At 32.6% G+C, this 25,783-nt stretch overlaps 1 protein-coding gene across 3 annotated transcripts in view; it reads left to right on the top strand.

Moving 5' to 3' along the window:
- The window catches only part of LOC130452825 (protein spitz-like), a 486,395-nt gene that overhangs the window by 256,483 nt on the left and 204,129 nt on the right, over positions 1 to 25,783 (top strand). For all 3 annotated transcript variants that reach the window (XM_056792290.1, XM_056792291.1, XM_056792289.1), the window contains one exon: positions 6,514 to 6,633. In XM_056792290.1, the coding sequence (XP_056648268.1) occupies positions 6,525 to 6,633 (109 nt within the window). In that variant the 5' untranslated portion in view covers positions 6,514 to 6,524. The remainder of the gene's footprint in view (positions 1 to 6,513; positions 6,634 to 25,783) is intronic.

The following is a 25,783-nucleotide window of genomic DNA, read 5'->3' as shown; positions in this document are numbered from 1 at the left end:
AGTGGCCATAGGCATTGCACAATTGAATTATCACTAGTGAGATTGTAATGTCACAATATACCTGCGATATATACATCATTTGAACAATTTCAAAATCTATCAAAGATTATATTGTTGAGATCTTCTGAAGTTAAATCGTATCATAACCACTGGTTCTCCCACTTAAGTTTTACGATTTGTTTTTTTACTACTCTAAAAAATAGCTATAAACCTTTTGTCAAATACTAGGACCTCTTTTTAATTAATTCGATAAAATATTTAATCAAATATTTAGAATAGAGATTTAACATCCCTTTCAATTGAGATGTGGAGTGGAATAGAACATGGCCATTCTAAAAACGTAAAAATTCTTCCTCTTCCTATAGAATCATTATATTCCAAAATTTAGCCATTCACCGTATACCAATATTTACGTTTATATTATAGCTTTACAATATAAACTAAATATAAAAATATCTAAATTATTTCCAAACACTGCAACAAGCGGATGTTAATAACAATTCATCAATTTGTGATATAATGTGAGGTATACGGTTTCTAAATATGTCATATTTAGAGAATGTATAAAGCAATGAAACCTAAAAAAATAGATATAGCAAGGACACTCGTGGGTATTAGATTGATGTAAAAAATTATAATTAGCGAACTCCTCCGAAAATCCATATTAGTTTTAATAATTATTTTTATTGACAGTTTAAAGATCTCATTAAGGAAACTATCTATTGCCTGGCAATTAAATAACGTCACAGTTATATTGATGTAAAACGAAAAATCCTGAAAGATCGTTTGACCAAAAGTTCAGAGCCATCAACATATTCATGAGTATAAAACAATATTTGATGGTGTAAAACAATACTAACGACAACATACCATATTAAGTTTCGCGAATGAAATTTATGTTTAATTATACATACGTACGAGATAACATAAAAATACGTCAAATTATTTTATTAGAAATAAAAATGACACAACATTTAAGCTAATCTGTCTTAGAGTACTGCCTTTTGATGAATAACATTGCACTTTCCTTAATGTTGAGGACATTACCGGAAAAACACGCGTATCAAAAATAAACATGAAATTGTGGAATTTGTAGTGTACAGTTGTTCCCCTTGCAACTATCTATGTTATTTTTGTTGCTGAGGCAACTAAGGCCCGTAAGGGTTCGTATTCCTATATCAAAATGAATCATTTATTGATATCTCTCTGTGGTACGGTGTTGTCGGTCGAATATAGAAACACCCTGTATAATAGAAATAGATATGTCCTTAAATAGATGTTAATTTCAATATAATATCAACTGAACAGATGGAAGAGATTGAAAAGGTCCGCCGTTGTTTTTTTTCCATCTCAAATATTCAACCAAAACTTATGTGTGCTCATGAATTGGCTGTGCTACAGCCATTTTCTGAAAATAATTGTTGATTAATATACCGTTACAAATATAATCAGACGCAATTTTGAAAATTATGCAGAGATTTACCCATTGTACGAAATAATAAACACTATTTACCTCTAACATAAGCATTGTAATCTTCCCGTCTTACGGCATTTTAGGTATTATAAAATGTTAAAAGTTGATGATGTATTATATTCGTACTTACCGATGTAAAATCGAATAAAAAGTCAAATTAGTTGTTTAATAAATTGATTTTAACACTAAATACACGTTCAAACCAATAATTCCCCAAAAACAACTCAGTTAGCAAAGCTTACGTCAACGGCTCCGCTTTAGATAACCCATGCGCAAGGTCCAATTTTGGCACACTCTCTCCAACATATCGGCCGGTATTTCACGAATAAATGCTTCAATATTGGCTTCCAGTGCGTCAATCGTTGCTAGTTTATCCCTGTAGACATTAGCCTTAACATGGTCCCGCAAGAAATAGTCCAAAGGCGTTAAATCACACGGTCTAGACAGCCAATTGACGGGCCCTAAAAATGAGATGGTCACCGAAGGCGGCTCTCAATTTGGCCATTGTTTGGCGTGCCGTGGCATGCGGCACCGTCTTGTTGCAGGTATGTCTAATTCTTCCATTTTGGGCAAAAAAAATCGTCAATCATCATACGGGAGCGCTCGCCATTCACAGTAACGTTCCGGCCATCGTTGCTTTTGAAGAAGTACGGCCTGCCTGATGATGCCACCGGCCCATAATCTACAGCAAACAGTGACTTTTTTGGGATGCATTGCAATGTCTCTGGCAGGTCTTCACTCTAGATGCGGTAATTTTGCTGTTGACGTATCCATTCAACCAGAAATGAACTTCGTCGCTGAACATAATTTTTCAATAAAAAATGGATCTTCCTCCAACTTTGCCAGCGCCCATTTACCAAATGTTAAACGTTGTGGGAGATTTTGTGGCGTCAATTCTTGCCCCAGCCGTATCATATAAGATTTTACACCCAAACCCTCTGGCAAAATTTTCCACGTAGTGGAGTAACAGAGGCCCAATTGCTACGGATACAGCCGCAATATTTTCTTTTGCGCGTTAGTGGTTTAATGTCCAATAGTGTAAACTGGGTTTGAAATTTAGTCACAAGCTTCCTCAGTAGGCCGAACAAAATGCCTATAAATTGGAAGAAGTGCGCGATGCACTCTCTTAACCGAGCATGAAATTTTATAGTAAAATTCTATAATTTATAAGCGTTGTTCGTTCGTAAGTTGATTCATGTCTAAATTATAGACCAAGTGAACAAATTTGACGATGACACAAGACACGATTCACGTGTTGATCTGTTGCCAAAAAGATACCAGCAAAAAAATCACTCATTATAAACAACGTATAATATTCTTAAGGACCTTCATTAAACGAGATAGGATTTTTTTGCAGATTTGTGATATCCCAACAAAACCCGCTCTGGAAATTTCTCGAAATCTTGATACTATCATTATTTTATATAAAATATTTTTTTCTTTTGAGCGTTTATGGTTGATATAGATTGTCTACAGTTAACAACTTGTTTTAATTACTGCTTATTACATACTCGTACTCATGTTAAGCTATAATTGGTAATTCTTCAGTGATTTCATTCAATTTGTTGATTAACTTTTTGATTGAGAACGCCTTCAATGGTTTTTATTAAATTGCATTCCGCACTCTTGCATTTATACCTAATGTAATATTATTTTACAGTTTGTAGTTAGTTGTATGAAGAAAGCAAAGAAATAAAACCAAAATTTGAAATATATAGAGCAACAATAAGGCCCATCATGACTTATGGCGCAGTTACGATGAGTATTATTAAGAAAGAATGTTGAGAATCGAAAGTAAAATTATACGTTCTATTGAGGAACCGAAAATATAAAACAAGAACAAATCAGTTAATAAAAAAAGTGCTTGAGAGAGAGAGAGAAAGATGATAAAAGAAAACAAAATATAGAACTGGATCGGAAGCTGGGATAAGAATGATAGGAAAGTGAAGAGAGGTCGAAATGATTGGATGAGGTGAGGATTTATTTAGAAAAATAACAGAGAGGAACTTGCACCAAATGGCTATGGATTGGCAGAAGTTGTGGACAAGCTGAAGGTGTAAAAAGAATGGAGCAAACCTCCGCCTGGGGACGTCGTGGGTGTTAAGGGGCATTGAATTTCCGCAGATTGTATCAATTTTTTTTCATGTCACCATATCTAGAACACCGAAAGTCTCCATTCGTTATTTTCTTTGAACTAGGGAACACACGTGATGGAGGCACTGTGGTGGAATTTTTAAAGCTTATACCAACTATAACCAAGTAGAATGCATCAGTACATTTTTTATGGGATCCAATCTATTTTGTTCAATTGATATATATTAAAACTAAATTTTGTATAGCGTTGGATGAAAAAACCGATAACTTCACGAAAATAATTTACGATTTAACATTTTCTACAGCAATCATTTTTAACTGGTACGATGGAAAGTTATGAAGCCAGCAGAAAGGCTTAAGAGAAACAAATATAGAAATAAGAAAGAAACATGCTTGCATTTGGTTTGGAAGTTATGAATCCACATTTTTGCACCTGTTAACGATCTCGAAACCCCAGAAGCAGAGAATATTCTCTTGAAGAATTTCCTGTAAGTGTCTTGCTCGTTCGGAATTGTTCAATTATAGACAGGAATCAAGTAAATTATCAACTAACTATTTTTGCGATTTCTAAAAGAGATTTTACTGAAGATGATACTTGATCACTTTGTGGATCATTTTTCAAATCTATTCCAGCCATTTTTCTGTATGTAAGGCTTCCGTAATTGAATCCATTGAATGATACTCTAAGTTCAAATCAGCTTATTTTAATCACTCTGACTCCTGTCGATCAGGAAGACCAACATCTTCCGATAACGAGATGCTAAGGGCAACAGATTTATGTCAGACAACCGAGGAATCCCCGAAACCTTTAACCAACATCCAAGAACATTCCAAGAATATCGGAGAAATAAGCAGAGCAGGTGTTTGTGTCCCCACAAAGTCAACTGGTCCATCACATGTAATATATTGCTTCAATGGTATTATACAAAACTGTGTTTCGATCGCTTGATGACCGGTGACAAAAAGTGACTATGAGATTAATCAAAACGCAAAAGGCAGTGGCTCACTCCAAATTAATAACCACGACACCACGACGTACTGAGAATTGAATCGAATAAAATTTTCATACAGTTTACGGCCATTTTCCGTTTGACAGGTCTCATTCTGCAACACGACATCGCTACAACATTTTCTTAGTAGCAAAACATTTGGATGATATACAAAATGCCATGCCACTAGATATAGTAAAATGTTGAAAACGGAAGTGATTACTCTATTGACTGAGAATAAAACTGAAATTTTATTTGTTTGAATTTAATTTAAGAAAACGACATTACTGTCCCCCTTTGATTTCTAATGGCGTTTTATTTAGATTATCAAAATATGCAGAATAGTTCTACACACTTAACCAGATCAGATATATGGATAGTTGAATAATTACCTTTCTTTATTCTGACCTTTATTATTATTATTCTTGATAAGTTTAAATAATAGTACAGCAAATTATTTGATTTTCTAGATTCTGGGAGTTTCTGGGAGACTGAATAAGTCTAGCAACTCTTAACAAAATTACGTGCAAGGATTTTCGAAATTTTGGGACTTAAAACCTCAAAAATACTCAAAAATATTTTGAATGGCGAATAATTCAAAAACTACGAGGAATTCGAAAAAAGTTCTACAGCAAAAAATGTATAACACCAAATTTTCTACTGATTGGTCTTGGAGCATTTTTCCTAACCTCAAAATTTTCACCGTAAAACGGGTTCATGTGTTCAAAAATATATTGAATTGCGGCTAACCAGAAAACTATGAGGATATCGGCACTACCGGGAAAAATATGTAGAGCACTACATTTTGTACAAAAAAGGTTTCATGTTTTTCCTAACCTCAAAATTTCCATTATAAAATGAGTTTTAAAGCTCAAAAATATTTGAATCGCGAATAACTCGAAAACTACGTAGAATTCGAAAAAAATTTTTTGTGAAAGAGAAACAAACTATTGAGAAGTCTGTGAATATTGAAATAATTAACCAAGAACGAAGGTAGTGTTTATAACCGCGTTTTTTAAAAGTTAGTTTATAGTTATAGTTATAATTATATATATATATATATATATATATATATATATATATATATATATATATATATATATATATATATATATATATATATAAAAATATTGATAATAACTCGAACGACAAATCTCTCGATGGATTTGCTTGTTTATATGGTGAGTGATGAAATGTATCCATTGAAACTTCAAGTGCTTATGTGGCCAATATATCTCTTCATCTCGCAAGATTTTCGAAAATTTACCAAGTCAAAAATTATGCAGTAACCGAAAACCTCTGAGAATCTAGAACATCAGAAACGCCCAATTTAATTTCAGGTTTAAACCTATTTTACCTGTACTATAATTTGTTTCACGTCTCCGTATCAACTCAGATTTGAAATCTTACACTAGCTTTAGAAAAGTCGATGGTTTATAAATCTACTACTCTCTTTGTGTTCAATATTGCAATTATAAACATGCTGATTTACATGTACCATGTTTGTATAATGTTTTGTAATATTACTGAACATATGAATTCCACAGAAAAAATTGCGCTCACACCCCAAAAACTGATATAAAATATACTATATTTTTTAAAATACAGGAAAAAAGACTATTTCGAAAATTTCAAAATATTCAGACATATGATGACATATACAATGAACAATGAAAAAAAATTGCTTCATAAATACTATCACCATCATAAAATTATTTTTTTAAATAAATGATTCGCATAAAAAAATCTTGACTGTAATATCATTAAAACTACTCGAAACTACAAATCACAAAATAATATTATTACAGCAATGTATCAAATATCCATGAAGTAGGTTAGTAACTACCCCAGTTTGACATAAATAACCCCCATCGACATACTCGTCACACTTTGTTATTATCTGTTACACATTTAATGAGCTTGGGAAATAATTTAACTGTTTTTTTTATGTTGCAGTGGCGCACGTGATGTGGTCTTCGCAGGGGTGGGGGTGGCGCTTCCCCCTTCCCCTGGTATTTCGGTGTCTGGCGCAAGCCCTCGCCACCGACTTCCTCCGATTCCTAGCAAGATTTTCAGGTCAGTAACCCTTTATTTTTAAGTTGTGCACCTACTTATCTTCCTCATAGGTGAAATCGGCGTTGCCATATCGGAATAAAAATAGCAGGTGCTATCTGACTTCAAAATAAAAATAATAATTTATAACAAATATACTGCTCTAAAAAATATCAATTAATTGAAAAAAAAATGGAGAAACTTGTTTGGAATGATCTACACCTCATTACACACTAAATCTAATTGAAAATTGTAGATTTAATAAGAAATTTATTTGAAATTTTGAAACACAATTACCACACATTTTTTATATATTTCTTTGTTTCTATTAATGTGTTCTAGCAAATACGCGTTTATTCAATTGTACCAGGAAGGACTATTTCTCTTAATTCCCTCGGGAAAAATTGACATATTCGTACTGTTAGAAATAAGTAAATTATATATAATTTTATCGTAATTTCAACACAACTAGCGAATTCTCTGAGGCTTGATATAAGTATTGTAAGGTGGCTGGATACATAACACACTGGACTATGTGCTTTATGATCTTCTGGAGTCACATTTCATATTTTCTAGTATACCATCGTAGCCCTGGATAGACAAACCTAGTTTCAACCTATTTGCACGTCATCTATGCACCATCATGTCTTAGTGACAGAGTTTCAGATGGTATTTTATAATTGTTAGGAAGGAAAGAAGCCCTTAGCTAGTTATCCTTTTGATGATTTTAGGAAGCTCTAACTGAATTGCAGTGGCTTTATATGTGAGGTTCGTTTCCATATAACGAATGAGTGTTTTCTTATTTCACTGTCTTTTTTTCCTTGTTCGGTGTTGTTTCTCTTTTAACATATCGTAGTACTAATTCGATGTGATGATGAAGTCATTCAATCGTAGTGGATTCGAGACATGCTATTATTATTCCGTACATATCATTAAGAGCTACATCCATCCGTCGGGCATCAGTCGATTTATACCAAACAAGCCATACACTTCGGTGAAGTAACATGATGCTATTGCGGAAGATTTGATGGTAGTGGGTTTGCTATCCGACTCAATTAATCCAAAGTCTCTGCATTGTGTGGCTAAATCAAGATAATTACCATATATAAAACTCCTGAAGTTTGAAGTCACAGGTTGCTCATTTGTGTTTATGTAATATTAGGACCAAAAATTTATTTGGAGGAAACTATTCTTCTCTGGACCAAGATCTGTGATTCTACAGGAGAGTGAAAATAAATCTGGTTACACTTGAGTCCGTTTTTGACGTAGAATGTTTTTCTGTGTGTCAACCGCATTACTCCTTTTTCAAAACATTTAAAACCTCCAAAAAATTTTGTAGATTATGCAAATCCCGTAAACTTATTTCGAAATTTCATACAATTCTATGATAATTTTCATCTTTTCAACGAAAACAGATTGACTCTTTCCATCTGATAACTCGATATGTTTTCGTTGTATCATTATAACACAAACTAATTCAATTTATTGACATCAAACTGAGCAACTAGATGGCTTTTCTAATGAGATTAGACCATCAGATATTACGTCGTATTTTTGAAGTGTTTCATTTCCTTTTGGATGATTTTCAACCTTTTCTATAACACTGGTCAACAAAATTTTTAATGCACTATGGTCACCAAACAATAATGGAAAAAATTTACACATCAGGTTTCATTGTGACATCAAGATATATATTTTTATAAAAGAACAAAAATCATCAACACTTTGAAAAAATAATCGTTAATGAACAATAAATAACTATGATTTTCGTAAATGTTTGACTTCTGGTAGTTCCCTTTTAACTCTCCCAACAGTAATCTGCTAGCTAGACTTTTTTCCCTTGATAGCGCCTTGTTCGTGACACACAGCACTCAAATTCTCGGGGAAGTAATCCAGATGAGAGTTCAGGATATGTATTTTTGGAGACATATTACATCCCACACCTTAGTATGAAATTATAAGCTCAATAATTAAGTGTTTGTAACTTTTGGACCAATAAATATTCCCTTTTTAATTTTTGCTTCGCAGATTTTGAGAAATTTCTCTTTCAGGTATAAGAATGCACTGCCATAGGGATTTAGGCATAGCTTTTACAAAATTTTTCATCAGGTTATATGCATTGGTGGTCGTCAGGGTTCACTATAGGATAATTTTTTAAATTCTTTTACCTTGTATCATATCTAAAATTCAATCAATTCATTACTATGTTATCACGATTGACTGAATCATCTGTTTTAGAAAACGAAGGTTTCATTTTATCGTCACTATGTCGGAAATCAGAAATTTCCTAACCAAAAGCTCAGTTTGTTTTTTAAACAAACTAAAATCACGTACTAAATCGTTTAAATCACTTTGTATCAATAAATGCGGTTGTTTTGATGTTGACGGTTTATAACTTGGGTCACTCTCTTGAGATACCCTATCGGGTTAACTAAGAACAAACTAGAAACAGACTTGACTTTCTACTTGATTTAGAGGCTTTGGCACAGGCAGTTCGGAACTGTGTAGGGTTGGTCTGTAGGCTGACAAGTTTAAGTACTGTACAGTGTGTATGGACTTAGTTGTGACGCCCTTCGTTAGAATCAAACAAAAATAACAATCATTTACATTATACACATTATATCTGTGAAACCCAGGATTTATCTTGGTGGCGCACATGAAGCCGATAACTTGGTTATCGAAACGCGCGTCAGACAGTGTAATTGTGAGTGTTGGGGTAGTGGTAGCGTGAGAAGTGTATTCAGTATTCGATTGTATCTGACTGTGGATTAAATATACATGCGATTGCTGACAGAAGAAGCCTTCCAACACCGTTTCAATGAATGGAAAGTACGCATGGAGCTTTATAAGGATAGAGGTGGACATTTATAGAAGATGATAAGTGAAAATATACCAATTCAAACTAAGTATTCTACAACGTGTGTTTTTATTACGGCTGGTTTTCGTGGGCACTTTAATTTTTTATAATAAAAATCGTGGACTGTATTTTCTAATTTATTAACAACTACATGCTACCACATGCAGAGCTGATGGAAGACTGGCTTCCCTACCACTACCGCTAGAACTATACAACAATGTTGCCGCATATACAAAACTTTTAATAATAAAGACATCGAACTTAACATTCCGCCGGTCTTGGAAGAACCAAGTTCTTGCAAAAAACATAAAACTTAAAAATAAATGAATAATCATAATATTAAATATATAAAATAAATATCTTTCAATAAAGTTTATAACAAAAATGTCAATCATTCAAAGGTAAGACACTTATTTTATGAACTGGACGTTTAATTTCACCACACTTTGTTTTTAAGTCTAGTACACGAAATGCTCCGGGGTAAAGGTTGTAAAATCTTCTGGGTCAGCAGTAAGAGGGGATAAAGGTCGGGAGTTTAAGACACCCTATATTTGAATAAGAACGGTAAGATAATCTTCCTAAGTTAAATGATTGGTGCCAATAAACTTTTTTAAATGCGATTTTACTGCCTTTATCCCAGCCTCCCATATACCGCCAAAATTGAGAGCTCCGGCAGGAATAAAATGCCAAGCTATATGAAGCGAAGTGTTATTATTAGCTATGTTCTCTTTATGCCGCTCGATAAATTTATACAAATTCGAAAGCTCTCTACTAGCACCGCTAAAATTTGTTCCATTATCGGAATATACGTTTACAGGTTGCCCTCTCCTGCTAATAAATCGTTCAAATATAGCCATAAAGACTTCTGAAGTTAGGTCAGTGACGAGATCTAAATGTATGGCATTTTTGCTCATACATATAAAAAGACACAAATAACCTTTAATTAGTTTCGGAAAACGAGTTTTTCAATCTTTTATCAAAAATGGATTTCCAACGTCAAAACCCCCATTTAAAAATGGAGAACATGTGTTAACGCGAACTTCCGGGATATTTCCCATTAAATAAGTCGCAGCTCTGGGTCAAGCCTTGATACATATGATGCATTTTCTTATTATTTTTTTACGCATTCCTTGAGGATGTAGGCCAATACTTTTCTCGAATATTAGATAAAAGCAATTGAGTGCCGCAGTGATATAGTTTCTGATGCACATGAGTTAGGATCAGATCAGTTAAAACATGAGACCTTGGAAGAACTATAGGGTGCCTGCTTGTATCATATGTTTGATTTGATTTTATATAGACGCCCCCTACCCGTATAATATCATCCTTTAAGAACGGATTTAAAGAGAGAATTGAACTTTGTTTTGGTAAGGGGGTATTATTGAAACTTTTGTATTTCCTTTATCACAAAATTTTCTGCGTTTTTTAATTCATTAGGTTTTAAAATTATAGTTTTCTCTACACATGGACTATTTCTAAATTTTGCTTTAAGATTGTCACAAAACCTCATTATATAGGCCGTTACTCTGAGCGTTTTCATGAAGCTGGAAAACTTATTCAACAAAGTATGAGCTAATCCATTTTGTGAAATAGTTATAATTTTATTACTTTAAATCGTAGATTCTGGTATTAGGCTATTCATTGAGCACCCACGTGACAAAATATCCGCGGGGTTTTCATTAGATTTCATGTGATACCACTTTGATTTGTCGCTTAAAGTCTGTATGTCACTTGTCCGATTGGACACAAATGTTTTCCACCGATGTGGTTCACTCTTTATCTAAGCGAGTGCTATCGTTGAATCGGAGTAATAATAGGTTTTATTGATATTTGAATTTAAAGCGTTAGTGATCGTGTGTGAAAGTCCAGCAGCTAACAAGGCAATCTTGATAACGTTATTTTCTTTAAGGATGCAACACAATTTTTTGCACAGAGAAGATTACTCGTTATCTTCCCGTTAGTACTTACACATCGAAGAAACGCGCACGCACCGTAAGCCTTCTCTGATGCGTTACAAAAAACATGTAATTCTATACTACTACAATCTGAAAATAAAACTTGTCTAGGTACCTTTAGATTTTTCAAAAATACTAGGTTGGTTTTAAATTCATTCCACTTTGTTTGTAAATTATGTGGAATGATCGTGATCCAAGAAATATTCATTGATCACATCTCCTGCATCAATATTTTGGCTCTAATTTTAAATGGCCTTAATAATTCCAAGGATCAAATATTTGACTAATGGCTGATAAAATTAACCTTTTTGTATTATAAATCTGGTTATTCTCCGTTATAGAATCCATGATAGAATCATTCTGAGTGTTCCATAAAATTCACCAAGTTTTATTTAATTCGTTTTCCCGAACGGTAGGATATTCATTTCTAAACCATTATCATCGTTTATACTTTCTAATATATTTAAATCGTTTCTAAACCATTTTCTGCGATCAAAACCCGCACTACTCAATATTTTGATGATTTCTTTATGAATGTTGAGTAATTCAACTTTTGAATCCGCCCCGGTTAACAAGTCGTCGATGTAAAACTCATGACTTTATGACTTTACTTGCCGCGATATGTGATTCAATATGTTGTTCTGCTAAGTAATGTAAGCATTTTATAGCTAAGTATGGTGAAGCCGCCATGCCAAATGTCACCGTATTGAGTTCATAAATGTCAATATCTTTCGATGGGTCGCCACAATATTCGTTGAAAACTACGCTCATCTTCATGAATTAACACCTGACAATACATCTTCGAGATGTCGCCGGTTAATACATAATAATATTTTCTAAATCTCAAAATAATATTTAATAGATCGTTTTGATACTTCGGTCCCACAAACTGAGCCTCATCATATTCCGGTATCAGACTTTGCTGAAGCGTCGAAAACTACGCGCAACCGAGTTGTTAAACTAGACGCTTTAATAACAGCGTGATGGGGTAAATAAAATACTTGATTTGCATTTTTATCTACACTGTTAGTGATTATAGACATGTATCCATACGCAGCATACTCTTTCATAAACCTACTACCTACCAGATTTATCTCTGCGAGTAGTCCCCGGAAGTAATTTTCGCAATATTCTTCCGAAGAGGATAACTTTTGCTGATTACTCTGCATTTCTTCTATGTTCCAAAATTTAACAAGTTGTTGGCTTAAAATATCTTGACTTATATTTAAACACGCTACGGTGTCATTAGGTTTTGTACTAGATGTATTAATAAATAAATTTCCCGCAATTATCCACCCGAGATATGTGTTTCTTAATATCGGTAAATTAGGACCTAAGTCTATTTGTCCCGTACATAACAAATTCCAGAAAATATCTGACCCTATTAAAATTTCTATTAAAATTAGGGTCTGCCAGCTGTACATAATCCGGTATGTTTAATAATGTTTTGTTGAATGATGCTAATGGTAAATTTTCCGTAATATTGGATAATACAAGACAATCTAACTGAGCTTGAAATTCCCCATAACATGACTTTATTTGAATTTTAACTTGCTTGTTTACGTGGTGTAATACCAACTTTTGATACATTTTTTCTGAAATAAAATTACTTTGACAGCAACTGTCTTAACAAAGCCCTACGGAAAATAAATTCGTTATTATTATTTTTAATTTTTATTACAGCTGACGTCAATAAGACTTTAGAAATATAATACATACTTTTCGTTTCGTGACTAGAGATATTTGTCGATTTTCAATAATACCGACTCCTTGACTAGATGAACACGGCTTGTTTTCGTTATCGCAAAAAATGCTTTCAATGGGGTTTTTGTTGTCGGATGTTCGACTGATCGGATTTTTCGACGATTCACTGTCGCTATTGATACAAAATGTGGCCCCAACGGTATCATATGGCTTTTCATAATGCAATAAAGAATTATGATGTTTATAACATATTGAACATCCTTTTGCTTTCCAGAACGGGTGATTTGGTTTCAAACAATTAGTACATAAGTTATTTTCTTTGATTTTTAACCAGCGTTCTTGGAGATATATATTTAATAATTGTTACATTTATAAATTGAATGCGATTGATGACACAAATGGCATTTTATAGCAGTTTTCTGATTAGAAATGGTTGTGACAAATGAGGCTGATATTTTTCTGATATGTTGTTTATTATTTTTATCAGCCGACATTTTTTCTACTATTTCACATTTATTTTTTGCGAAAGTTTCTATATCATGTAAGATTCCCATTCTCTTTTAGTAACGACGTCAAATTTAGATACAAGTATGTATATAATAAGTCTGTCCTATGATGTTACCTCCTCACCTTGTGCTTTAAGAGCGGATAAATTTCACAACGCGGTGAAAGATTCTTTCGTTACTGCTGGACACTCAAAAATTTCTTGTATATGATTGTGCGTTATTAAATTTTCATTTTCATACCTATCTATCATTTTTGACCACGCAGTACTGTAATTCGCATCTGTAACTTTAAGAGATTTAATGGTTTTGAGGGCTTCTGCTGATAGAGCCTGACGCATGTAATAGAACTTTTAATAGCCTGTTAATTGCAAATTACTGTCTACTAAACCTACAAAGGCATCACAGAATTCAAACGAAGAGCTATATTGTCCATCAAAACGCGGAAGTTGAATCGGAGGTAATTTTACAGATTCTCTATAAGTTAGATTATTAATATTACCCGTCAGTGAACCTACTTGAGAACCTCTTTCTGACCTGTTTTCTGAATGAAAACTATGAGTATCTGCCGAGTAGTTATATATTAAAGCTTTTATATTACCAACTAGTTCAAAATAATTATCTTCAAACTGTTGGATTTCCTCTTCGTTATCCTCTTCTGAAAGTACTTGTATATTCGTATGGATTTGTAACAATTCATGATAAAACGGTTCGAACTTTTCAAGCCTATCTTGTAAACTTTTACAAATCACGTCAGATAATTCATTTTGACTAATAGTTTCGAAATAAGTTTTAAATTTAGTGAGGCGAGTTTTAATTATTCTTTTTTTTGTTTTCAACTTAAGTTTATCCTACATGCTTACAAATTAGAGATTCAAGAACAAGATAATATGAAAATAGAACTGATCTACAGGTTAGTGTGATGGTGATAAACTGCTGACCCTCCACAAAATGGCTACGTCTTTATTGTACTTGAAACTAATGGTGGAATGAAACAGCAACCTGGGCGACCTTCACAAAACTACTGAAAACGTCGGTATCACTTCAACTCTAACTGTATTATTCTATTCAAAGCCCTTTCATATTATATTATCCGGCTCGAAGGACCATGTTTTTATTTTGGGCTGGTTTCCGTGGGCACTTTAATTTTTTATAATAAAAATCGTGGACTGTATTTTTCTCATTTATTAACAACTACGTGCCACCACGTGCAGAGTTGATGGAAGATGGCAAGACATCGAACTTAAAACAACGTGAGTATCGGTATTTAATTGACAGATTTCTCATAAGTCTACCAGAGAGAAATTCAAAATATTTGCATTAAAAGCTGTTTGTTGCCAACCACTGAAAGCAAATTAATCCGTTTTAATGAGAAACTGTGGATAATAAAGAAAAAAAACTTTCTTTCAATAGTTTTTTGCTATACCTTTCGATTATTTAATCGAAAAAGATGCTTTTTTTTGTATTCTCCTCATATTATTTCGAAACACACCTTGACAACGTTGCTGACAGCTCGTTCGTTTTAAATGCTTTGGTATATAGTACCCCACTGATTTCTCATTATATATACTATGATACTAAGTTCTGACAATTAATTTGACGTACTATTTCATTGTAATTTATAATTGTCAAGTTTCACTTTGGACACGGATATTACTTTTAAATATTCAAGAGTGTGCGACATGCTAAATACGTTATTGACTTATATTGAATTGTTATGCAAGTTTTATCACATATTTCTGTAGTAAAATATGTAAAATCATATATCCGGTTGTTGCATGTTAGTATTATTATATATGTAGGCTGAAGTAACAAATGAAACACATTTATCTAAAGAATATAAAATTATAAACTTAATAATCTGACCTCAGTTAGTTTTTTCGCATTCCGGGATCAAAAATTATCCTTATAAAGGAACGGAACACTCCTGTTTTTGTTCACGTACCGACGTCCAACCTCCTCCTATTTTCTAAAAAAACACTTACCTTCATGTTTTCGAGAGGGTTGAATATGAAAATTATTTTTTTTTTTTCTAAAATAGGGGCATTGAACAACAATATATAATGTTGGCAACTAAGCAATTTCGTTTTAGAAGCAAGTAGTGCGTGATTTTTATTGAAGCTATTAGTTGTGGATTAATTTCAAACGGAGTGCAGTAACGAACATTTTCGAAAGCTGCTGAGGGTCACAAGGAAATATGTAAAACTTATGGTGCTGGTTGCATAACATATCGTACTTGTCAGAATTGGTATAAAAAATTCGACAAATACCTACTGCTATAGAACATGATGCATGCAAAGTAGAGGAAAAGGAAAGCATCGGCAGGAAGGAGAAATCCTGGCTTCGTAACATAAGAAAATGGAGAAATCTCAGCTTCGGAGAATTGTTTCATGTTGTGAGGGACAGAGACGCATTTAAAAACGTGGTCGCCCACCTTCAATGAGAAGATGGTATGAGAAAAAGAAGAAGAATCACAAAAATGGCGTATAAAACTCGGATAGAAAGTAATTTTCTTACAATCGTATTGTTTCATTCGGTAAGCGTCTCGTTCACAACATTCACATCGTACGGAATTTGTCATGTCTCTCACATAATATTTTATTTATTCTGTAAATATTTATTCATAAATCTGCTAACGTCATTTATGACAAACGATTGTTCTCTAATAATAATACTTTTTCTGATACTAAAGAATATGAAGAAAGAAACTTTGAAGTAAGAGAATAACACATTTGGACGACTTATATAGAATTGTTTAGCTGGTTATTTCCTATATACGTTTATAACGACGGACTTTGATTATTTGAAAACAACGTAAATGAATAAAAATAAACACAACTGTGTTAAACTTCAACATAATTGAGTTATTTTTGTGATATAATTTAATTAAACAAAAGTCTTTTGCAAGCATATTTGTAGATAAAGGAACAGTCGCAGACAGAATTTTGTATTTTTTAAGCAGCTGACGGTGTATCGAATATAACTTATAACGGATGTTGGTTGGTGTTTGTTATATGAATACCTTTACCGGAAGTCACGATCGAACATTATATAGATATTTTTTTAAAATTCTAATATTCCATTAATTCACCAAAGATTTTATTTGAAGCATCCTTTGGAAATATTTCAGTATAACAGGTATAACAATCACTTTTTTCTCTCTAAATATGGTTTTTATTGTGATTTTTGTATTGAGTTTTTTTCTTCTTATCACCTTCTTTTCCTTAGTTCGTGACACAATTTTGATTTGAATTTGGGGGTACTCTAATATATCAATTCATTTTCGAGCTGAAAACAGAATTTTTTCTGTTCTTAATATTCGATTTTCATTAAGAAAGCTCACTATGGCCTATCGCCTAATAAAACTCTCGTGTTAATTGGTGCAAAGAAATGCTGAAAAAACTCAATCCTGGTGCTTCAAAAGGTCTATTAGACCGTGACAGGCGATGAATCATGGAACGATACATATGAACCCGAAACTAGAAAACAATCCATTGCATGGGTCTTTCAAGACGAGTCAATTCCAACGAAAGTTCGTGCTCGAAGCATTTTAAAGCAAATGGATGTCTAACAGTACATGTCGCCACCGTTCAATTAGAGCAACGTAGAACGGTTATTTATGAATGGTACACCAGCATTTTTTGCCAGGAGCTTTCGAAAAAATCTGGGGAACCAATCGCAGATAACGAATCATTCTTCACACAATAAAGCGAACTCAACCAGTTCCTTGTTTGGTACCCAAGGATTTGTTCCTAGTTCCGCAGATCGAAAATAAATTGCGTGGTCAACGGTTTTCTATCCCTGAAGAAGTAAGTACTTCAATCGGATTGGAAAAAATGCTTCGATAGTTGGTTCAAACGCATTTAAAAGTATATTAATATTAATGAAGAATATAATAAAATTTGAAAAACTATAAAGTCATCCGCAATTATAAATATTTGTTTTCGGGTGTCTATCTCAAAACTTTAGTAGTATACGGAACAAAGTGAATCCTGATGATGGTGCAGCACCATGCTTCTTTAATTTCAAATTTTATGGAGATATTCAAAATTGAAAAATATATGTTTAATACATATCTACATAACATTTTTGTTATCACCAGATATAGATTCTTGTAGTTGAAAAACATTTGGTAGAAGCAACATTTAGAACTACATACGAAGTTATACAAGTTGGAGTATCCATACCAAACCTCCATAAAAATAGATGTGGGATACAGCAAATTGCGAAACTGGTGACATGATAATAGCAACAAACACATGAACAACACAGAAGTATAGTCTAATTGCATGAAAATGAAAATCAAAGGAAAAAAAATGATACTAATATCAATTGCATACTTACAATTGGAAAGTATCTAATATTTAGAGATAGCAATAAGTAATCTATGATGCTACGATGGAAAAATACACGGTAGATTATCAGCAACAAAACTATACCATTCGTTAAGGAAAGAATTTAGTACTAACACGTAGACAATATAATTATTATACTAACTATTATATATAGTTATTATTATTATATATTGTTATATGGAAGTGAACCATTAGTACTTACAAAACTGTTTAAAGAAACAGGTCCATGGAAATGTATTTCTGAAGTGGAATGGCCATCCGGACTGTAATGGATAAAGTTACAAATGCTGCAATATGAGAGGGGTTAAAAGTTTAATTACAACTTTTTCATTTTTGATTGTGGCTCATTAGAAAAGTGAATTTTTAACACAATAATTAATGATGCTATGAAACGAAATAACATCGATCAAAACCCTATACCATTTTCAAACCCTGTCGAATTATATAACTGGACTTGAAACTTTTTAAAACTGAAGTTTTGTAATTATTATACTTCATTCAATCGTAAGTTCAGATCCTTAAATTCTTTCGACAAATTAATTTGGAGTGTGGGCATTCGACTGAGTTGCTATAATTAAAAAATTCAATTGCATTTGCGGCAAGCAATCAATCTTCCTGATATAAACAATCCCAAGTATTATGTGCTCCCCGAATAACACTCAAACTAATCCAATATATGCAAAAAATCCAATTAGTCACGTCAGCCAATATTTCTTCCAAAATAGGGGAAGTACCCTATCGTTAACTCACCCTAGACCTAAGACAAGATTCCCTTTTATGGTCGATAGATCGCACGAGATTAGGGTAGTAGTAGAGTGTTTATCAAATTTTTGAGGTATGATTACTGAGCCCTCTCAACTTGACTTCTATTTGAATCGATTCCAAACTTTTGCTAACAAAGACGTACTTGAGGATACTTCAGAAATCCTATCATTCCTTTTGTGAAAAAGAATGAGAGGAATACACTTTATTTCAATTATTCTATTTAAATGTATGTGAATTTTTAATTTAATTTAATCTATGTGTTGTCACTTTTTTGTAATGATGCATAAACAATTTTCGAAAAACGGATAAATCATTATTGCTTAAAAGAATACAAGAGACTCAAGTTAGTATATTATTTTCAAATAATTTACCTCTTTTCTTTCGATTTGTGACTAACTTGGAAAATTACATAATTTGTTTATATCAAATAAATATCCACAAAATAATTGATGAATAATAAACGTTTGATAATACCTTGCCTCGGCTCAAACCTCCTCTCTTTAACTGCACAATCAAAGATCGGGATAAAAGCATTAAACATACCTAGAAACGCACAGATTTCATACCAAATATACATGGATTACATTCAACGTTACGCTCTCACTGACAATAAAAACCAACTGGTCTGTATATTTCGAAATAAAGAAACATTACTATCCAAAATCCAAATCCAAATACCAGTGCTTATCCAACATTATATACTTTTTGAATTTCTTAATAATCTATAGATTAACTCAAAAACCATTAACCCACCTTGGTCGCCCATCGAATAATATTTACAACATATCGGACAAACAAAAAGAGTAAGTGTTTAGTCTGTCTGCTCTCTCCAAAAAGAACAAACCCAGCCGAACCATCACATGCAACGAATTACGTCAACGATACCATACAAAACCATTTTTGAACCACTGGAAACGAAAATGGTTTCTATGTGATAATCCAAAACGCAAAAGGCAGTAGCTCATGCCAAATTAACCACCACGAACTACTGCAAGCCGGTTTGCATCCCTAAAAGGCATTTCCTGTGAACTGTATGCGGGATTATTCATTTTGGAGTGCTGAAACTATGAAAAACGGTATATATCGAACAGGCAGACCAAGTGAACCAATCTCTAATCGAAAGGAACCCGGCTATTTTTAATAGAAAATGTGTTGTTATTTTGAAGGTAGATATTTGCATATTTGGATGACGTATAAAATTCCATCCCGGCATTTGAATAATAAATCTTAAAATATTGATCACATTATTGTTTAGAAATCAAAACTTGTTGTATGTTTCAACTGTAACTTTCTCAGAAGTTATTTATTTATCATTGTATTTTTGAAATACTGGTGGAACCAAATACTGGGCTACAAGTTTTTCTTATTATTTAGATCCAGAAATGCTGTAATTAGATCTGGAAGCATTGCCGTTCGAAAATATTATTCAACTGTTAAATTCCCGCAAGAGAAATAGGAACCATGTTTCCCTGACGATTATTACAGTACATTAAGAAAATTTTAATTTTCGTTGTATGCGTTGTATTTCACAAAATTTCAAACGTCTGTCTGGATCATCTTCTGAGAGTTCGTGAACTAGTTAAATTTTATTTGGGTGCAGTTTTTTCTTCTTTAAAAACTTCAATAAAAACAGCTAAATAAATTTTGTTTGAATGCAATTTCCGCATGTAGCTGCGTGACGGTTGCCGTTTAACTACATCTAACTTTGCACCGTCGCTTATTCCTGGTCCTCCAGATTTTGGACAATCTATCACGGTTCCCGTTTCATTATTAAATTTTCAATAATTCTGCTAATAGGCTTCTAGCAATTGGGAGTCGTTCATAATAAGTTTCGTTAACTAAAGCACATGCTTCTTCAAGACTTTAATGTCTATCATCATAACCTATCATCAATAGAATTTCTATTCTTTTTCTTACGGTAAGGAGCCATAATAATAAAATTGGTATAACGCTAATTGTAAGACTATCACTGATAAACAGTTGTTTTATTAAAACAATTGAAAACATAATTAAAATATATAATTTTACTAGGTTGCTTAAATTTGAATTCTTTTAATTGTAAAGTATTATATATAAATTCAATATCATGTTTATTTGGTTTCTCATAAATTATTTTTTCCTAATGTGACGTGCATTTTTTTTTTCAAAAACTAACGCAGGTTTTGTGAAATTTGTGCATTACTTCATCAATACTCTGTATATTTGCTTTTGAAGCAGTGTATTTGTCCCATTGAAACCAATTCTATGAAATTAATGTTACACTCTTCAAAAAAATTAGTTTCGTCAAATATAATGTAAAATTAATCATCCACGTGTGAAAGATTTACTAATCTTAGCTCAGATTATTAATAATCTATATTTCTGTTAGTCTTTGCCGTTGCAGTGAAGATTTATACAATGGAATTTGTTTTTATTCCACTTGCTAGTTGATTTTAAAAATGAGTTGAAATAAAAATGTGAAACATTTTCTCCTCTTACCAATGTGAGAATTATTTAAACACTAGACAATGTAAGTATACTCGATAGTGTGAGAACAACTTCGTATCTGATAAAATGAACCTTTCACAGTCTTTTTTTATTTAAATAAAAAAAATTTATTTCCGCAATGTGATTAGAATTGCAAATTTTATAGAAAAAGTTCATTTGTTACAACGAAAAAAATTCTTGCTTGACAAGATTTCAGAAAAAAGCTACTCCATAATAACTTAAAATTTCTATATTTGGTACTGATAATAATAGGGACAATTGGAGATATATTATTTGAACTACTATTTAGATTTTAACAAATGATATACGCGGGTTGCTACCTAAGTTCTGAAACACTGAAGTGAGTATCTCAAATCTGATATTGCCGTCACAAAGTTTGACATTTTCAATGGTACTAAGAACGTGTTGTCATACGAATTATCGTACAACTATTTTCGGTGACTTTCGACGTTAAAGTTAAGTTAAACTAACAGTACTATGCTGATCAACTAGCTTCGATTTTTTTAGTGATTAAGCAACATCCCGAACCACCGCGTTTCGCTGGTTTTCCGATTTCAATCTTTGTCATGCTACAGGATGAATTTCGTAAAGGTCGTCCAAAATCGGCTGTTGTGCCAGAAAACATCAAAACTTTGCGTAAACAGATATTGCAGGATCGTCATGTGACATATCGTGGGATTGAGACATACCAGGGCATTAGTTCCACTTGCATACATAGAATATTGCAAGAACATCTGACTGTCACAAAGGTTTTTCGCGTTGGGTATCGCATAATTTAAAAATCACACAAAAAAAGCTAGTGGCGATTGGTGCAAAAAATACTGAGAGAATTCGACCGCGGTGCTTCGAAAGATTTCTGTAAGATTAAGACAAGCAAAACTAAACAACAATCAATTGTATGAGTCTTTCAAGAGGAGTCAAATCCAATAAAAATTATTCGCTCAAGAAGCACTTCTAAGCAAATGGTCGTCTATTTTTCGGAATAACTGGACACACCGTTCAATTAGAGCAACGTAGAAGGTCAATTCTGAGTGGTACACTAGCATGAGCTCTCACACATAACTTCAAACAAATGTTTTTGAACAGTCAGAACATCAAGTTGATGGGTCATCCGCCATACAGTCATTATTTGGGTTGATGCGTTCATATCACATGTTTTGGAGGTACGTCCTAGCAATTTTTATTTTAATTTGTCTATCTCAAAACTTAACTAGCAACCTTCGTACAAGATACAAGTACAGTTTGATGGAAAATTAACTTTTCAGGGAAACAATTACGTGTATGTAAAAAAATATTTTAATCTTCAACATAATAATGTTTTAACCCTCCCCATACACTATTTTCATATTTTCTTCAACAAGTGCGAAACTGGTATGTCATCAATTTCCTTTTTTATTAACACGCTTTAGTTACAATAATTCGATGGAACTATCTGATTATCCTGATTAGATTCGCCAGGAGAAATAAAAAAAAATAAGGATGATAGAACTAGGAGGCGAACTACGTAAGCGCGCAGCCCCAGACTTACAATATCGAGATGCAATCATCAACACATCTGCATATATTGAAGATTATGATTGAACTAGAGAGCGAAAAATAAAATATAGTTTGAAAAGACAGAGAAACGCGCTTTTAAAATTTTTAATTATATTAAAAAGTGTAAAATAAATTATAGTTCAAAAGTATAAAAAACACGCAATAATCAAACTAAAAAGTAAAAAATAATGGGAAAATTATTATGACTTTTTATGATATTTTTTAACTAATCTTATGTTTTCTAATGAAAGTAATAAAAAATAAAAATAAAACGAGTGTCTCAAATTCGGTTACGGAATAAGAATAGATCTCGGATCTATTGGTTACGCACTACAAGTTTTAATAGTTTAGCTAACTTAGAGACATGTTCCGCATTTATATTTCAGTCCTCTACATAAGCGACCCACCGAGAAACGCTATCGTTCATCTTACCATATAAGACCATTTCGAGCTTTTTAAAAAAATGATGGCAGAAAGAAATAATGGAAAAGTCCTATTTACTTATTAATTTTCAGGAATTGAAAAAAATCATTCCGACAGTCCTCGGACTTGAAATCAGACTCAGATATACTCTGTTATAAAATGCAAAGTTAGTTGAAAAATGTCATAGAAAGCACCCCACGCTTTTATAATAGTAACTTTAATTTTCTCATCAGTAATTTTATTCTTATGCCAAGTAATTATTTGTCTATTTTTTTACGGTTATAACGGTTTTATCTATTGTTGTATATCGACGGATAAATTCACTATTGAGATCTCCAAACGTCTCTCCGTTTGATTTTGTTTTTTATTACGAGCGAGTATTTTATGAGCATTTAACAAACACATTCGTACGTAAATTTTCATGTAAAATATTGTAGGTATACTCGTTCGGATGAAATATCCATTTCTTTAGATATATTATGTCATTTTTGTTTGGTGCCTGAGTAAAATAACACGGATTTTATTAAGCATTTTTGTAGTAGTTACATTAAAAGGTGACCCCGGAGGTTTTGGTCATCAGTGTTTTTATGGCCACTTTCAAAAGCAGAGAATCAAATCTTCTCATGGTAAATAGTATCTTCTGGATAATATTTTCTTGGTCATCTTCATGGAAAAAAATTGTGCAACATAGTAGAATTGTTAGATAATGGTAAACATCTCATTATTTCTAAAATAGTTACAAACATACATACCTTTTTATGGTATATACATACTTCTCATTAGAGCCTTGCGTGGCAAATGTTCTTGAGTCAGACAATATCCTCGGCATTGCCTCACACTACGGAGCAGAGGATTGAATTCATACTGTACACACTTTTTTCCTCACCACCACACCAACACTCACAATTACACCGTATGACGCGCGTTTCGATTACCAAGTTATCGTCTTCAGATACTGAAGGTTAGGTTATGTAACCTGTTTACCTTCAGTCGAAACGCGCGTCAGACAATGTAATTGTTAGTGTTGGTGTAGTGGCAGTGTAAACAGTGAGTTCAGTCTCTGACTTGGTTATCGAAACGCGCGTCAGACACTGTAATTGTGAGTGTCGGTGTAGTGATGGTGTAATCAGTGTTTCAGTATGAATTTTACCAACGGTTCCAGGAATTCCAACTTAGTTAATCAGAGGGTTGAATTGTGAAAATAACATAAAGAATTCTATAAGATAACTGGCTACAAAAGTTCATTAGTGTAGGTGTTAATTAGTTCGAACACAACTAAAATCATTTTCCTAAAAAGACTTGTAACTGTTGACAAATAAATGCAAGACCAAGACAAAGTTAGTTTTAATATTGCATATGTGCCCAAAATCGGAACAAATGTAAGTAAACAAATTATACATTATGAATCATAAATTTATTAATTTAGTATTGAAGAAGAATTGAACTAGCAAATATATACAAAGTTTTCCTTTTAACTAATTCTTTTCTTGTATAGTTCTCAAGCTTCTGTATAACGAATCTAGGTAAGGATAATGCTCATTTATAAATTTTTGATAAGCTTAAAGAAAATGTTTCCTTCATATTTCGATTGTAATATTTAAATTCATCAAAATTCTAAAAAAAACTGCAGTACTTCAGGAATCTTACTTTCTCAGTCTTGATAGATGACATCAAAAACATCTCGGAAGATAATAATATAATCGGCGTCCTATCCATCACACCACCTTCGTAGGTATTTAAATAAAGAAAATATGGAGGTGTCTTCATCTCCAATGCGGGATGCTATATATTATTATGTTTTGGGATTATGAAAAAATACAAATTACTCTGGAGAAATTTACAAATCTACATATAAACGATTATTAAAGGCGATTAATGATTTGAAATAAATGTTAATTACTAGCAACTGGTAAGAGATATGTGATTCGAAAGTTAAATTTTCGTATCAAACAAAACCACTGTTTTCTCGACTATCCACGTTAAAAAATCTATATGACTTGATAGAGAGTTACACTCGTAAACTCTTTGCTATCATTTTTCTTATTAAATTTTGATAGGCTTAGTTATTACCCCTAGTGATTCGAATGGGCAGGTGAATCAGTAGTGCAACTTCATAAATCAAAATTAACCTGTTATAATATTCACAATTATTATTAGAAAATGAATTTTTGTATAATTATGACCAAATAACTGATGCCTAATTTTAGTTCCTACGCTTCTAAATTACTAATTAATTGTTCTCTTGGTTTGATAATGTGGGTGTATCTCACACTTATTAGTAAGGAAAAGTTATAGACACGATATTTCGATTATATGTGAAATCTATCTGCATTAAAATTAATTTTTTATCTTTTAATAAAAACGGGTGGCCTCTTAAGCTAATATGAATTGTATAATAGTTCCATTATATATTGCAGAAGCTGTTTTTATGAGGTGCTATGAAAATTCAAGTCGATACGACAAGATTATGTAGGAACGTTACGAAAAGTAATACTTAAGTTTTGAAATACTGCAATATTGATATGAATATGTCAACTCTGACCTTGCCATCATAAAGTTTGACATTTTTGACATGTTGTAATTCGTGTG

Source organism: Diorhabda sublineata, chromosome 2 (assembly GCF_026230105.1).
Source record: "Diorhabda sublineata isolate icDioSubl1.1 chromosome 2, icDioSubl1.1, whole genome shotgun sequence".
In the NCBI taxonomy this organism is placed as follows: domain Eukaryota; kingdom Metazoa; phylum Arthropoda; class Insecta; order Coleoptera; family Chrysomelidae; genus Diorhabda; species Diorhabda sublineata.
This window is presented reverse-complemented; position numbering and strand designations above follow the sequence as displayed.